The following is a 15,801-nucleotide window of genomic DNA, read 5'->3' on the forward strand; positions in this document are numbered from 1 at the left end:
TAAGATCTGATACTGTAAAGAAAACATAAGGAAACAGCTTTCAGACATTGGTCTTGGCAATGATTTTTTGGACATGACACCAAAAGCACAAACAACAAAAAGCAGAAATCAACAAGTAGAACTAGATCCAATTGAAGATTTTTCTTTTTCTTAATGTTTATTTGTTTGTGAGAGAGAAAGACACAGAGCATGAGCAGGGGAGGGGCAGAGAGAGAGGGAGACACAGAAACTGAAGCAAGCTCCAAGCTGTCAGCACAGAGCCCGACGTGGTGCTTGAACTCAAGAATCATGAGATCGAGACCTGAAGTCGAATGCTTAACTGGCTGTAGTCGGACGCTTAACCAACGGAGCCACCCAGGCACCCCAGAACTACCTTCAACTTAAAAACTTTTGTACAGCAAAAGAAACAATCGGCAAAATGAAAAGGCAACCTACAGAATGAGAGAAAATATTTGCAAACCATATATCTGATAAAGGATTATTATCCAAAATATATAACAAAGAATTCACACAGCTCAATAACAAACAAACAAATGAACTATTTTAAAAATGGGCAGAGTAATAGAATAGGCATTTTCCCAAAGAAGACATCCAAACGACCAACAGGTGCATGAAAAGGTGTTCAACATCACTAACCATCAGGGAAATGCAAATCATAACCACAATGAGATATTGCTCAAACCTGTTAGAATGGCTATCACCAAGAAGACAGGAGATACGGATTTGTGATGATGTGGAGAAAGGGAACCCTCATACACTGTTGGTGGCAATGTAAATTGGTGCAGCCACTATGGACAACAGTATAGAGATTCCCCTCAAAATTAAAAATAGAACTACAATATGAACCATCAATTCCCCTTATAAGTGTATATTCAAAGGAAACGAAAACAGGATCTCGAAGACATACTCCTGTGTCTACTGCAGCATTATTCACAATAGCTAAAATATGGAAACAATCTAAGTGCTCATCAACAGATGAATAAACAGAGGTAGTGTGAAAATATACAACAGAATATTTTTCAGCCATGAGAAAGAGAGAAATCCTGCCATTTGCAACAACATGGTAGGATCTTGAAGTCCTTATGCTTAGAGGAGATAAGCCAAAGACAAATGTTGTATATGTCACTAATATGTGGAATCCAAAAAAGCCGATCTCATAGAAAGAGAGTAGAATGGTGGTTACCAGGGACTTAGGGGGTGGGGTGATTGGGGAGATACTGTTAAAAAGTACAAATTTGCAGTTAAAATGAATAAATTCTGGAAATCTAATGCTGTGCTGATCTAATACTGTATTACATAATTGAAAGTTGCTAAGAGACTAGATCTTAAATGTTCTCACCACAAAAAAAGAAATCGTGATAATTACGTGATGTGATAGAGGTGTTAGATAACATTACAGTGATAATTATATTGCAATATATAAATGTATCAAATCAGCACATTGGACACCCTAAACTTACATAATGTTATCATATGCCCATTATATCTCAATTTTACAAAAAGGAAAAGAAAAACTCTGTGGAGGTGGAGTGGGGGAAAAAAAAAGCTCTAAGTCACTAATATCGAGGATGAAAATGAAGGTATCATTACAGATGAAGCAGAAATCAAAAAAGATAAGAAGCAGATGTCAAGGACAACTTTATCCAATACATTTGAAAAGTCAGATGAAATGGACAAATTCCTATAAAGACACAGCCTGCCAAAACTGACAGGAAAATAGAATATTTTCTTGGTAATACCATACAATTTAAGAAATTAAATCAATAATCCAGAATTTTTCCATAAATAAAACTCTAGGCCCATAAGGCTTCACCTGTGAGTTCTGCTTAACATTTGAGGAAGAAAAAAATCTCTTACAGAGAATAGGAAAGTAAAGAATATTCCCCAACTCTTTTGAAAACGTAGCAAAAATGATATTCAACAATACCAGTCATTAAAATAACGCAGTTATTTTCTACATTTATAAACATCTGCTTCCCTGAGCCAATGCCACAGGCAACACCCCCTGAGGTATTCCTGGATATCAGCATAGTTTCCATAGTTTCCCTTCCAAAGGGTTAACACGTGGCAAAGGGCCTCACGGACTCTGTTGTACTCTGTGCATGGCATTCTGACTGAATACTGCCCGCGCCAGTCAGTTCGCAAAGTGACCTCATCTCCCAAGTACCACCACCCACAGGGATAAAGTAGGCCCAGACTCCCCCATCTGTTCAGTCTCACAGAGCTCAGGCTTGGCACACTATGGTGGCACCGGTGCTCACCAGTCATCTCACTGCAGCCCCCCCGCCCCAGGGTGCCCTCCATTGCTGTATACCCCATCCATACATCTCCCATCCCCACTGGTAGATGATGGCCTTTACAACTAGATGCATTCAGACTACTAACCGTGTTCAGGTCCATGTCTTAATACTTCATCAAGTAAAACATTAGCTGCATGAAAGTCATTGTTCATCAATAATGCCTTGAGGTCAGAGACATCAATCAGATCATTCTGGAGAATTTGAACAGTAACGAAGAGTAGCCGTGTAACTGAGAAAAAAAAAAAAAAAGAGCAAAAACATGCTTCAACAGCAGAAATAAGAGTACACTGTTCACTTTCACTTAATGGGCTTGAGTTGCATAAAAGAAGTTTACATGAAATTACTAGTAGTTTTAAAAACCATTGTGTATTATAATAGCTAGCAGTTACTGAACACTAAGTGCTGGAGACTCTTCTGAGTACTTCTACTTTACCTATTTAAGTCTATTATTACCTGTAATAATTCCAAGATAGGCATTATTATCCCCATTTTTCAGATGAAGGAATTGAGGTTAGTGAGAGTTAAAAAATTTTTTTTAATGTTTATTTATTTTTGAGAGAGAGAGAGAGACAGACAGACAGACAGACAGAGAGACAGACAGACAGACCATGAGCAGGGAAGGGTCAGAGAGAGACAAAGATGCAGAATCTGAAGCAGGCTCCGGGTTCTGAGCTGTCAGCAGAGACTCCAACGTGGGGCTCAAACTCACTAACCGCGAAATCATGACCTGAGCTGAAGTTGGGCGCTTAACCGACTGAGACACCCAGGCGCCCCGAGGTTTGTGAGATTAAGTGATTTACTGAAGAATATACTGGTATTAAGTGACAGGGCCAGGATTCAAATCCAGGCACGATATTTCCAAAGCCCATGCTCTTAACTACTGTGCCTTTCAGGTAGACATATGTAACTGGTCAACCATTATGCCTACAGCTACATAATACTTCATATGTGGACCCTGAAATAATTGTGAAGCATTACAAAGAAGTTTACATCAAAACTTTATTGCCTTATTTCACTTAAAGTTATGTTACAGAGACAAAATAAGAAGAAGAAGGTGCTGTTTCTGTAAGTCGTGCTCTTTATATTTATCTTATAGCCCCACAAATGTTGACAGCCTTGGTCACTTTCCAATGCCTTCAAACAGTTGTGGTTGTTGATGCTGTTTAATTTAGTCCACATTTTACTAGTTGTTCTCAGCAGGAGGGTTGGTTTCACATAAGCTACTCCATCATAGTCAGAAGTAGAACCAGGTAACTCAAGCTTTATCGGTAAATTTGATGCCCTGCTCTGGTTGAAAATTACTGTTTAGGTTATTACTTTACTACAAAGCTATAGTGATTAAGACCATGTGGCATAAGAATAAATAAAAATCAGTGGAATGGAACTGGAAGTCTAGAAATAAATCCATACATTTCTGATCAATTGATTTTTTACAAGGATGGCAAAACCATTTATTTAAGGGGGAAAAGAATGATCTTGTCAACAAACGATGCTGGGGTAACTGGCTATCTGCATGCAAAAGAATTAGAGTGGACTCCCATCTCACACCACATACAGACATTAACTCAAAATGAATCAAAGATTGAAATTAAAAGGCTAAAACTATAAAATTCTTAGAAGAAAACATTAGTATAAATCTTAATGATCTTGGATTATGTTTAGACATGATATCAAAAGAAGTGACAAAAGAAAATATAAACTGGATTTCACCCAATTTAAAAACGTTTGTGCTTCAAAGGACACCACCAAGAAAGAGAAAAGACCCATAAAATTGGAGAAAAGATTTGCAAATCATCTATCTGATAAAGCTACAGTATCCAGGATATAAGAACCCTAGCAACTTGACAAATAACCCGATTTTAAGATAAGCAAGGGATACATATCTCTAAATGGCCAGTAAACACATGTAAAGATGTTCAAAGTTATTAGCCATCAGGGAAATGCAAAACAAAACCACGGTGAGATACTTGTGAGACTAGGCTAGAATAAAAAAGACGGACAATGTAACAAGTACTGACAAGGATTTAAAGAAATGTACAATGCTGTTGGGAATGTAAAATGGGGCAGCTGCTTTGGAAAACGTTCCAGCAGCTCCTCAAGTTGAATGTAAAGTTACCACGTGACCCAGCAGTTCCATTCCCAGGTAGGTACCTGAGAGACATGTAAATGTACGTCCACACAAAAACCTGTACTCAAAAAAATGTACACATGTTCATAGCAGCATTATTCTTAGTGGCCAAAAAAGGGAAACAACCCGAATGTCTATGAACTGATAACTGGCCAAAGAAAATGTGGTATAACCACAGAATATTATTCTACCACGAAAAGGAATAAAGTACTCATTTATGTTATGATACAGGTGAACCTTAAAAACAGTATGCTGGGGCGCCTGGGTGGCTCAGTCGGTTGAGCGGCCGACTTCAGCTCAGGTCATGATCTCATGGTTTCGTGGGTTCGAGCCCCACATTGTGCTGACAGCTCAGAGCGTGGAGCCTGCTTCGGATTCTGTGTCTCCCTCTCTCTCTGTCCCTCCCCCGCTCTCTCTCTCTCTCAAAAATAAACATTAAAAATTAAAAAAAAAAAACAAAAAAAAAAAAACCAGTATGCCAAATGAAAGAAGCCAGACACAAAAAGCCACGTATTCTAGTTATATGAATAACTAGAATAACGATTCTAGTTATATGATGTTCAAAAATCAACACAGATAGAAAGCAGACTAGTGGTTGTCAGTGGCTGGGGAGAGCGGGGAAATAAGCACTACAGGGTACAGGGGTTTTTTTTGACGTGATGAAAATGTCCCAGAATTAGAGTGTGAAGGTTGCACAACTTTGTGGATATACCAAAAACCACTGAATTGAACACCTTAAAAGGATGAGATTTTATGGTATGTGATTTATATCTCAGTAAAAATGTACATTTGATAAATAATGCCATTGATTATAAAGGTGTTCTAATTTTAGAGATATTCAAACGTGAAGAAAAAAAGACATTTGTTTCCCCAAGGCATTTAGAAATCCATTGTTGGCAGGGGTGTCTGCATTTGTGGAGGGTTCTTCGGTAGGTGTTCTCTGTAGACATGGGGGTTTAGGGAAAGATGCTGGTGTTGAAATGGTTTCCCTAATTCCAAGGAGCACGAGAGGAACTTTGGGGACAAAGACCAAGCACTTGTCTTTATGCAGCAGGGGCAAAACGATGTGGTTAGGCCACAGAAATGACATGGTAGTAAGAATGATACAGGGATTAATGGCCCAAGCATTTAAAGAAACTAGCTAGATGAAGCTAAGATTTCTATAAGTGAAATCAATGGCCAGTCCATTTGGGTAAACCTGAAAACTCCAAAGGCCTGACTTGAGACAGCACAGAGGGTAGTAGTGGTCCCTCACCCAATTTCCACACCTGATTTAATTCATAGATCCAGAACCCCTTGAGTGAAGAAAAATTTATCTCCTCTTGAGGAAGGACTTTATATTAACAGCAAAGGTATTTACTGTGTATCTTCTTCAACGCTGTTTTATTTCTTTTCCCTCCTTTATAACTAACTTTGCCCCATTTTCACTTGTTTTTTTTTTATATCACATAAGCTGCTTGAAATCCTTTTTGAAACTATAGACACTACAAATTAAACACTTGAAATCCATTTAGTGATTTTTTTTAAATGTGATTTCATTATCTTTATTTTACAGTCACTTCTTTAAACTGGAAGTATTCACTTACCTATGGACTCTTTGAAAGGTGGACTTCCTTTAATTCTTTCAAAGAAATCTTTTAAATTCACCTCATTATCATCTGGAAATATCAAAATCAAGCATATTGTCATTAAAACCCTGATACTCAATCGGTACACAAAATAAAGGCTCTGACTAACAATACCTAAAATCTCATTCTACCTCATTTCTCTCTCAAATGGCTGAAACTATTTCAATGTAATTTTTCATACTTTCAGGAACCACACCCATTGATCAGTTAATGATATTAATAGTTCACTTTTTTTGACTTCTTACTCAAAAGTAAGAACTTAAAATAACTTTGAGTTCCTTATGTATATATACTAAGTATCCTTTTATGATGCTTCACATTTATTAACTAAAATATGCACAAGAATTCTATAACATGCTTGATATGCCTATCCTTAAAAGATGAAAGCAAAGAGAAATTAAATAACTTGTCTAGGTCACAAGAGCCAGAAAGTGCTCGAGGCTGTATTTGAACTAAGGCAGTCTAAGGCCAGAGGTGACAATGTTAACTATTGGGACACACACACACACACACACACACACACACACACACACACAGGAAATAAAATGCAGTAATGTAACCACAGCAGAAAATATAGGGCTATAACTACATTGAAAAGACTTTAACTTATAACAAAATGGCAAGCTGGGTAGCACAGGAACGATTACAAATTCCTAAAGATGCTGTATGAAATATTTTATTCTATAAATGCATTATCAAGTTGTATGAAAAGGAAATAATAAAACGTTAAGTGGGCACAGAGATCCAGAGGGGAAAACCAAGTGAATACTAAGCCTACAGCTATTTGGGGATACATATTAGATCCAAAAGCAGCAAGGTGCTTGATTTAAATGTTCATGCATATTCATAAAAGAAAACTTGGGTCCTGCTACACAGAGAGTTTGAATTTAGATACCAAATGAAACTGGGATGCTTAAAGAATTTCAATCCAGTGAAAGGGAGATTAAAATATTATATTCACTGGCCCATGTAAACACCAAGGTGACCTAAATCTTCCCAATTTTGAGAGGCAGTGGGTAAAAAAGATCACCTGTGAAAAATCTCCTGCATCTCATGTGGGCTTAGGGCCTAAATTTATACCACTCCCATGATATGAAAAACCCCAGGTCAAAACATAAAAATTGATTGAGGTCAATAATAATCTATGGCAAAAGCAATAACCAAACAATGCTGGGGAGGTACTCTTAAACCTAAGACATGCTCATGGGATTCCCATAGAAAAAACAAGCTGGTTAAGATAAACCCCAAATAAAAAGCCACCTAAAACTGGTAAAACTCACCAGCTTCTAGAAGTATTCCCACACGATTTGACACTTAAGAGTGGATGTAAATAGGAAAGGAGATCAAGTACACAATACATGAAGTCAAAGATGGAAAACAAAGATAAATATGTGACCACTTGGAAACAATGATCAAGACTAAATAATTATTCTTCTGAGATGTAATGAAACTTTGGGTATTTCCTTTGGTTAAAAAAGCAGAATGGGACAAGCAAAATAAAAGGTGAAAGTGGGTCTCCTCTGAAGAAAGACTGCAGATCAAAATGAAGCTGCTGATGTCATGTCTTTGTTTTATTACATAATGGTATTTTCCCACCCATGCTTACAAGAAATGAATGCTAATTATCTAAATTAGCATATGTAGAGTATGAACAGATAGATATGGTCAGTAAATAAATTAGCAGACTATTTTGGCTCTAATTTATATCAACCTAAGCCTCATCGCGACTGCCTTTAGCATTTTACCTCCATATAAAACACTCTAAAACTGGTTCCTATAAACAGGGAAAAATGAGCAGAATCTCAAGCCAAAAAAATGCTCACCACTGATGTCACAATATTTAAGGGCTTCACTGCCGTCCTCCGCAGCTAAATTAACATTCAAACTTTTCAGGGCATGCTCCAAGTTACGTATGCCAATCTTGCCATTATCAACACTTGTCAAGATACAAGCAGCTTCTTTAAATGCTACAAAGATAAATAAATATATATAAGATACTATTATTTTAAAAAATGCAAAATAGTTTGTCCAGAGTCCACTATAGGTGAACTCTCAATTTAAGTATATATATTTAACTAAAATCTCTGCAGAAAAAAAGCAAAGTATTTTCTACTTGTAACTGACAACCTATTTATTTCAAGCAGCATTTAAAAAAATTAAGGGCGCCTAGGTGGCTCAGTCGGTTAGCCATCCAACTTCAGCTCAGGTCATGATCGCATGGTTCCTGGGTTTAAGCCCCGCATTGGGCTCTGGGCTAAAAACTCAGAGCCTAGAGCCTGCTTCAGATTCTGTGTCTCTCTCTCTGCCCCTCTTCCACTTGTTCTCTCTCTCTCTCTCTCTTAAAACTAAACATTTAAGAAAAGAAAAATTAAACCAAAAAATTATATGCAGAATTTGATGGGTTATCTGAATCCATTCATCCATTAAATACTGAATAAGCTGTGACCCTTTCTTAAATAATAGTAACGTCCTGTACATGTAGATCTAAAGACTTCTATCAACTGATGAAATAAACCAAAAAAAAAAAAAAAAAAAAAGCTAAAATTTGAGATTAAAGCTCTTGATCTCCAGGGCCACTACCAGTCTATATTGTGCTTTTGTGTGAATTGAAAAAAGGCACCCCTCTCTATGTATCAATTACAAAGAGGCATACCTTCCTCTAGGTAGCTGCAATCTAGCATTGGTGGTCCCAGCCTGGAGAGCACAGTGGAATGTAGAATGCATTTCAGTCTCTACTTGTACCCTTTCAACCAGGCATCTCTGTGCAAGCACAACCCATGCAACCAAATGTAGTCCTGTTGATACCACACCAATTTAAAATATAAAACATGATCATTACTGGGAGTTTCAATTTTTTGTCAATACCATTTCTCACCCCATTTCTCTCTCAACCCCAAAATGAAGTTGTCGTGTATGTTTCCATAGTCCGAAAATCGTTGCATTATACTAACAGATCTAAACCTTCAGTTGGAAAGAATACCATAATACCATTTTAGACCTATATTCATTTTTACTAACATTTATTTTATAGCTACTAAAACCAACAATGAAAATTTCAGCCCTCTTAAAGAGTTTCCTTTAAATTCCTTGAAGACAGGGACTTTAGAATTTGTCTTGTCTATAAATAAAATTATAATACATTATATAGTTGGTACTATGAGAAAAATGTGTGCCAGATATGAGCACTGAGCACTCAGATATAAAGCACTGAGACAGTTCACCTAACCTATAACTCTGAAAAGTCTTATGGGTTGAGGAGTGATGTTTGAGCTGAGTTTGGGGGGAAAATGTGAATTTGTTTGACAGAAAATATACAGAAAGGAAACAGCACATGCAAATATATGGAACCAAAAGCACATGGAAGATATGGAACCAATTTAAATTATAATAAGTAATATGGCTACAGAATAAATACAAATGCAGAAGTGATGAGAGATGAGGCTAATGAGATAAGAAGACAGATTTATTGTCATTCTTTAATTCCATAAATATTCACAATTATATAAGTCAATAATATAAAAGATTTGAAACAATGCCTAGCACAGTAAATATCATATAATATTAGCTATTAAATTAGCTATTAATAAGGGGCTTCTGAAAGCCAAAATTGTGCTAGGATCTGGAGAAACAATGCTAGGACTTCTGGCAAAATGGAAACATGGTTCTTGGCCCAATGATGCTTCCAGGCACGTAAGAAAAAGAATCATTAACCAAATAATCAAAAATATGACTAGAAAACAACCAGATTTTAACATGGGCAGAAGACCTAAATAGACCTTTTTCTGAAGAAGACATACAGATGGCCAACAGACACACGAAAAGATATTCATCACCAATCTCAGGGAAATGCAAATCACAACAACAATGAGATATCACCTTACACATGTCAGAATGACTAAAATCAAAAACATAAGAAGTAACAAGTGCTGGCGAGGACGTGGAGAAAAAGCAGCCCTTGTGCAATGTTGGTGGAATGTAAATTGGTACGGCTGATGTGGAAACAGTATGGAGGTTCCTCAAAAAGTAAAAACAGAAATACTATTTGACCCAACAATTCCACTACTGGGTATTTACCCAAAGAGAACAAAAACACTAATTCAAAAAGGTATATGCACCCCTATATGTTTATTGCAGCATTATTTACAATAGCCATGATATGGAAGTATCTCAACTATCTATCAATAGGTGAATGAATAAAGAGGTGGTATATTATGGAATTTGACACAACCATGGAAAAGAATGAGATTGTTTTTTTGCCATTTGCAACAACATGGATGGACCTAGAGGGTATTATACTAAGTGAAATATGTCAGACTGAGAAAGACAAACACCATATGATTGCACTCATAGGTGGAATCTAAAAAACAAATAAAAAAAAAAGAAAAGCAAAATCAGACCTAAAAATACAGGAACAAACTGATGGTGGCCAGAGAGAAGGGGGGATAATGGGTAAAATGGGTAAAGGGGAGTAGGAGATACGGGTTTCCAGGAATGTAATGACTATGTCATGGGAATAAAAGGCACAGGAAAGGGAATATAGTCAGTGATACTGTAATATTGTTGTATGGTGACAAATGGCTATGTTTGTGGTGAGCATAGCAAAATGTATAATCACTACACCTGAAACGAATATAACATTGTGTGTCCACCGTACTCAAATAAAAAAATTTAATGAGAAATTATATTATTTTGGTCTTAATGAATTAAGATAATTCAAAGTTCTCTAATATTTTTGCTACTTTTTTTCCTAAGTAAGCTCTACACCCAACATGGGGCTTGAACTCATGACCCTGAGGTCAAGAGTTGCATGTTCTACCAACTGAACCAGTCAGATGCTCCTACTTTTGTCACTTTATAAGCTAAAATATATTGAGCATTTCTAGTGTCATTTAAAAAAATATTAATGGGTATTTATAGTATGAAGTAAATGCTATGAAAAAGACATAGTTTAATGAAAGCTTATAATAAAAGAAGCTGACCTCGACTACCAGATAATGACAGGCTCCCTAGAGGAAATTGACATTCATTCAATTTTTTTTTTTAATGTCTATTTTTGAGACAGAGAAGGAGACACAGAATCTGAAGCAGGCTCCATGCTCTGAGCTGTCAGCACGAAGCTCAGCACAGAGCTCAAACTCACAGACTACGACATCATGACCTGAGCCAAAGTGAGACACTTAACCAACTGAGTCACCCAGGCACCCCATCACTCATTTGAAAGATGAGTAAACATTAACTAGGCAAAGAGTGTCAGGGAAACCTATTCCAGGGAACAAAATACGCAAAAGCTTTGTAGTTGGATTTCGAAGGAAATGAAAGAAAATGCAGAAAGCAAGGGTAATGGTACAAAATTATACCAGAGAGCTAGGACATGCAGGATTTTGATCTTTAACAACAATGGAAAATGTTTAAAGAGTTGAAAATAGGGGGACATCACACAATCAGATTACTTTTTTGAAAAAAAACAATTACTCTGGCTGGAGTGGGACGAATGGACTAGGAATCCATTGGCACCTGGCAATGATCCTAAAAAATAACTCTTTCATAGGGAATGCTTTCTTGTATACATATATAAAGTCCTTACCATCTGCTGTTGGTAGTTTCAGATTTGAAGACAAAGCCTCTTTCCTAAAGTCTGCAAATTTAAATAGAGAGATTAGGCCATAAGGAACAGCATAATGATTTTACCCAGTTTGGAAGAAAACCAATGGATAAATTACATACTTCATTTCTCAATAACATTTAGCATTGACCATTCCCTTCTTCTCAAAATCCTCCACTAGCTTCCAGAATAACGTTCTCTACTCATCTTCCTCTTACTTCTTAGACTCCATGGATTCGTCAAGCTCCACCAAGCTTCTTAAATGTGGCTGAGATTCTAATGTTACAAATGCTTCCTTTATCCCTAAGAGAACAGCTTAATCCCCAGGCTCATATATTCAATAACATGTTTAATTATTAGTCTGAATTGTCCTTCTTTAGTCCTGCCTGTCTGTCTGTCTGTCTGTCTGTCTGTCTGTCTATCTATCTATCTATCTATCTATCTATCTATCTATCTATGTAATTCTGGAGCTTTTCCTAAGGACAAGGTGCAGTGATACCCTTCATCCTATACATTTTCTACAAAAATGCAAATTGATACAGAGATCTATTTGAGGGACAAGTGATAGAAACAAAATATGTCCATTTGCATAGATGGACCACATTGCAGTTAGAGAGCAGTTTAGAATAACTCACAACTAGTACAGGTATTACCTTGAAGCAAAAGGGGGTTAGAATCAAGATACATTATATTTACATTAGTTTTTAAAATGTGATCTAAGCAGGATTAAAAAAAATATAACTAACCTATTAAAAAGTACTTTCAAAATAGTAGGTTTGGCAATTTTACAAGATAACTCTAAAACAGAATTTCTCAACCTGAGCAAAATTACATTTGGGGCCAGCTAATTATGTGGGGGAGTGCTGTCCTCTACATTATAGGGTGGTTAGCAGCATCCCTCACCTCTACTCACCAGATCCCAGCACTCCTCCCCCATCAGTTTTGACAATCTAAACTGTCTTTGCATATTGCCAGTTTTTCCCTGAGACACAGATCTGATCTCATTTTTTAGCTGAAGTTAAATTTAAAGGCAGGAGATGGCTTTCCAAGTATTGATAAAATCCATCTGGGTATATCCCAGATAAGAATATGGATGGATCAGGTAAATTCTTTGTAAATAGAGCAAATAGCCAGATCAACACTTACACAGAATGTTATATAGACCAACGGTTTAATTGTTCAACAATAACTTGTATTTTTCAAAGAGCCTTTCACCTAAAAGAAAAAGAAAGCTAGACAACTATTAGGACCTCTCTAAAATTCATAAAAGGAAAGGGATTAACTTTGAAATAAAATTACTCTAGAAAGAAACATTTTATTTATTTTTTTTTTAATTTTTTTTTTCAACGTTTATTTATTTTTGGGACAGAGAGAGACAGAGCATGAACGGGGGAGGGGCAGAGAGAGAGGGAGACACAGAATCGGAAACAGGCTCCAGGCTCTGAGCCATCAGCCCAGAGCCCGACGCGGGGCTCGAACTCCCGGACCGCGAGATCGTGACCTGGCTGAAGTCGGACGCTTAAACGACTGCGCCACCCAGGCGCCCCGAAAGAAACATTTTAAAGCCATATGACAATATATATAAATACTTTCAGACCAAGTTTACAATGCAGTCCAAGAGATCATCCAGGAATTTGATATTGTAATAACTAAACCTCCGTGAATATAGAATATAAGATAGATCTCTAAATCTGATCTGTAGTAAATTGCATTTCAATACATTTACAGTAGGATTTAGGAACTAAGTATTAAGATTTAATTAATTAAGTATTTGGTAAAATATTTTAAAACCTTGGATAAAATTTTAGAAGAAATTTTTATTACAAGTTACTGGTTATCTGCTCAATCAACTCACCGTCGAGCAAGGAATCATCCAGCATTTCTTGAAAACTATTATCAGTGAAATAAATTCTATTGGTGTTTCCAAGTACATCTGCATAGTTGTCCTTGCCAGACTGATCACTTTCCTCCATACATTCCAATGTACCGATGATGTCATTCAATGCTACAAACACAGAGAATATACATGCAACATGTAATTCAGTCCACGGATCTAAATTTTTGGAACATAACAGTAAAACTGATGGATTCTTCCAGTTTTGCACTGTCCAAAATGGCAGCCACTACCCACATGTGGCCATTTAAAAAGGTAGAGCAATCCATTCTCCACTATAGTTTTCTATAGTCCCTTATCTTTATTCTTAAGATTATTTTGTTAAAACTCCGGGTTCTGCGTGGGCTATTCCTTTATGAACAAAAAAGTATGCCAAAGTTTCTCTAGTCATTCTATTAACGAGCTCACCATTTCATAAAAAATACCCTCCATTCGTCACAACTGCTCCCAAACTCCAATCCTTCCCTTTCTACTTTCTTTCCCTACACCCCTTGCTCCTGTCAGCTCACTTTACCCAATTTAGAGAATCAGCAAAGCCTATTATGTTTAGCATGATAATATCAAACATCTGAACTAGGAAATCCATGACTGACCACCCCCCCCCCTTAAAACAAACAAACAAACAAAAACCTCTTCACATTTCTAAAGTACATGTCTAAAAAAATAATCTTTCAGAATTCATTAAGAGAAATATATAATAAATTCCTTTAAAATTAGCTAATTTATGTGAAAGTATAATTTAATATATTATGTTGTTCCATGAGTTAGTCATTAGTCATTGGTAAGAAGTTTCAAAAATAGGCCATGTGAGGAATGGTTGAAGGGAAATCTGAGTCCAGAGAAAAGACGATTCAACGTAAAAGAAAGAAAATATAAGAGCTCTCCTCCCATCCCTGGAGGGCTACTGACAGGGGGAAGAGTCCAAATGTTAAGTTTGGGAATGGAATTATAAGGCAGGATTTCCATCAAATATGTGAAACAATTGACTCGTTCTACAGCTGTCCAAAAATTACGGAATGGGCTGCTTCAAAAAGTCATAAGGATTTCCAAGACAAACAGTAGGATCAGTGTACATTACGATTAGCCTGTCCCTGAAACCCACTAATGTGGTTTTTAAAAAATTTTTTTTTTAATGTTTATTTCTGAGACAGAGAGAGACAGAGCATGAGTGGGGGAGGGGCAGAGAGAGAGGGAGACCCAGAATCTGAAGCAGGCTCCAGGCTCTGAGCTGTCAGCACAGAGCCGGACGCAGGGCTCGAACTCACAGACCGCGAGATCATGACCTGAGCCAAAGTTGGACGCTCAACCGACTGAGCCACCCAGGCACCCCTAATGTGGTTTTTAAATAAACATGTAGGGGCGCCTGGGTGGCGCAGTCGGTTGAGCGTCCGACTTCAGCCAGGTCACGATCTCGCGGTCCGTGAGTTCGAGCCCCGCGTCGGGCTCTGGGCTGATGGCTCAGAGCCTGGAGCCTGTTTCCGATTCTGGGTCTCCCTCTCTCTCTGCCCCTCCCCCGTTCATGCTCTGTCTCTCTCTGTCCCAAAAATAAATAAACGTTGAAAAAAAAAATTTAAAAATCTGAAAAGTATCTATCTACTTCTTTACACCCAGAAATGACTCCGCTTCCGTTTTCCTAAACATATACCTATGTTGTTATTCTTCTCCTGACAGCGCTCATTGACCAAATAGTCATTTGAATGTCATTCAAATAAATTACCAGTGATAATTAAGTTTTAAACTTATTTTCCCAATAGAAAAGTACACAAACTCCCTGAGTATGATCTCCATTGGTTTTAGGTCTATGATTTTAACTTTTAAGCAAAAATGGAAGTGGTAGGAAATACCCATGGTACCAAAATGCACATGGTCACTGTTGTATGTTAACAAAATCCAAAGAAAGGAACATGAGGAATGTCTACTAAAGGAAAAGGTAGAAGATTTCTGAGAAATTCTATAATATATAAGCCTTTACATAGCGTAGAGTCCTAAGTCTGAGGCTAAAAATGGTACAGAAAATTTTCATATCTGAAAAACTGTAAAGCTAGTATCTGACTTTACATAAAGTCCAGAACAAAACACACACACACACACACACACACACACACACACACACACACACACACAAATAACAACAAAAAAAGGGATTTAAAATAGGTTTACACAGGCCCCATCCCAGAAAAAGGCTTTTTTCTTTCATCATGGATGCTGCCAACTTTTAATCAAAATCAAGTTTTGCCTGCCTTAAAACA

At 37.1% G+C, this 15,801-nt stretch overlaps 1 protein-coding gene across 1 annotated transcript in view; it reads right to left on the minus strand.

The window, feature by feature from the left end:
- LOC147571283 (EF-hand calcium-binding domain-containing protein 13-like) overlaps window positions 1-15,801 on the minus strand; it is a 136,013-nt gene that overhangs the window by 53,959 nt on the left and 66,253 nt on the right. The window contains 3 exon segments of the mRNA XM_086696454.1: window positions 2,386-2,529; window positions 6,015-6,086; window positions 7,880-8,023. Coding sequence (XP_086552580.1) covers window positions 2,386-2,529; window positions 6,015-6,086; window positions 7,880-8,023 — 360 coding nt within the window.

This window comes from Puma concolor, unplaced genomic scaffold, assembly GCF_028749965.1.
Source record: "Puma concolor isolate L17-30 unplaced genomic scaffold, mPumCon1.1.hap2 unalloc_scaffold_31, whole genome shotgun sequence".
Taxonomy (NCBI): Eukaryota; Metazoa; Chordata; class Mammalia; order Carnivora; family Felidae; genus Puma; species Puma concolor.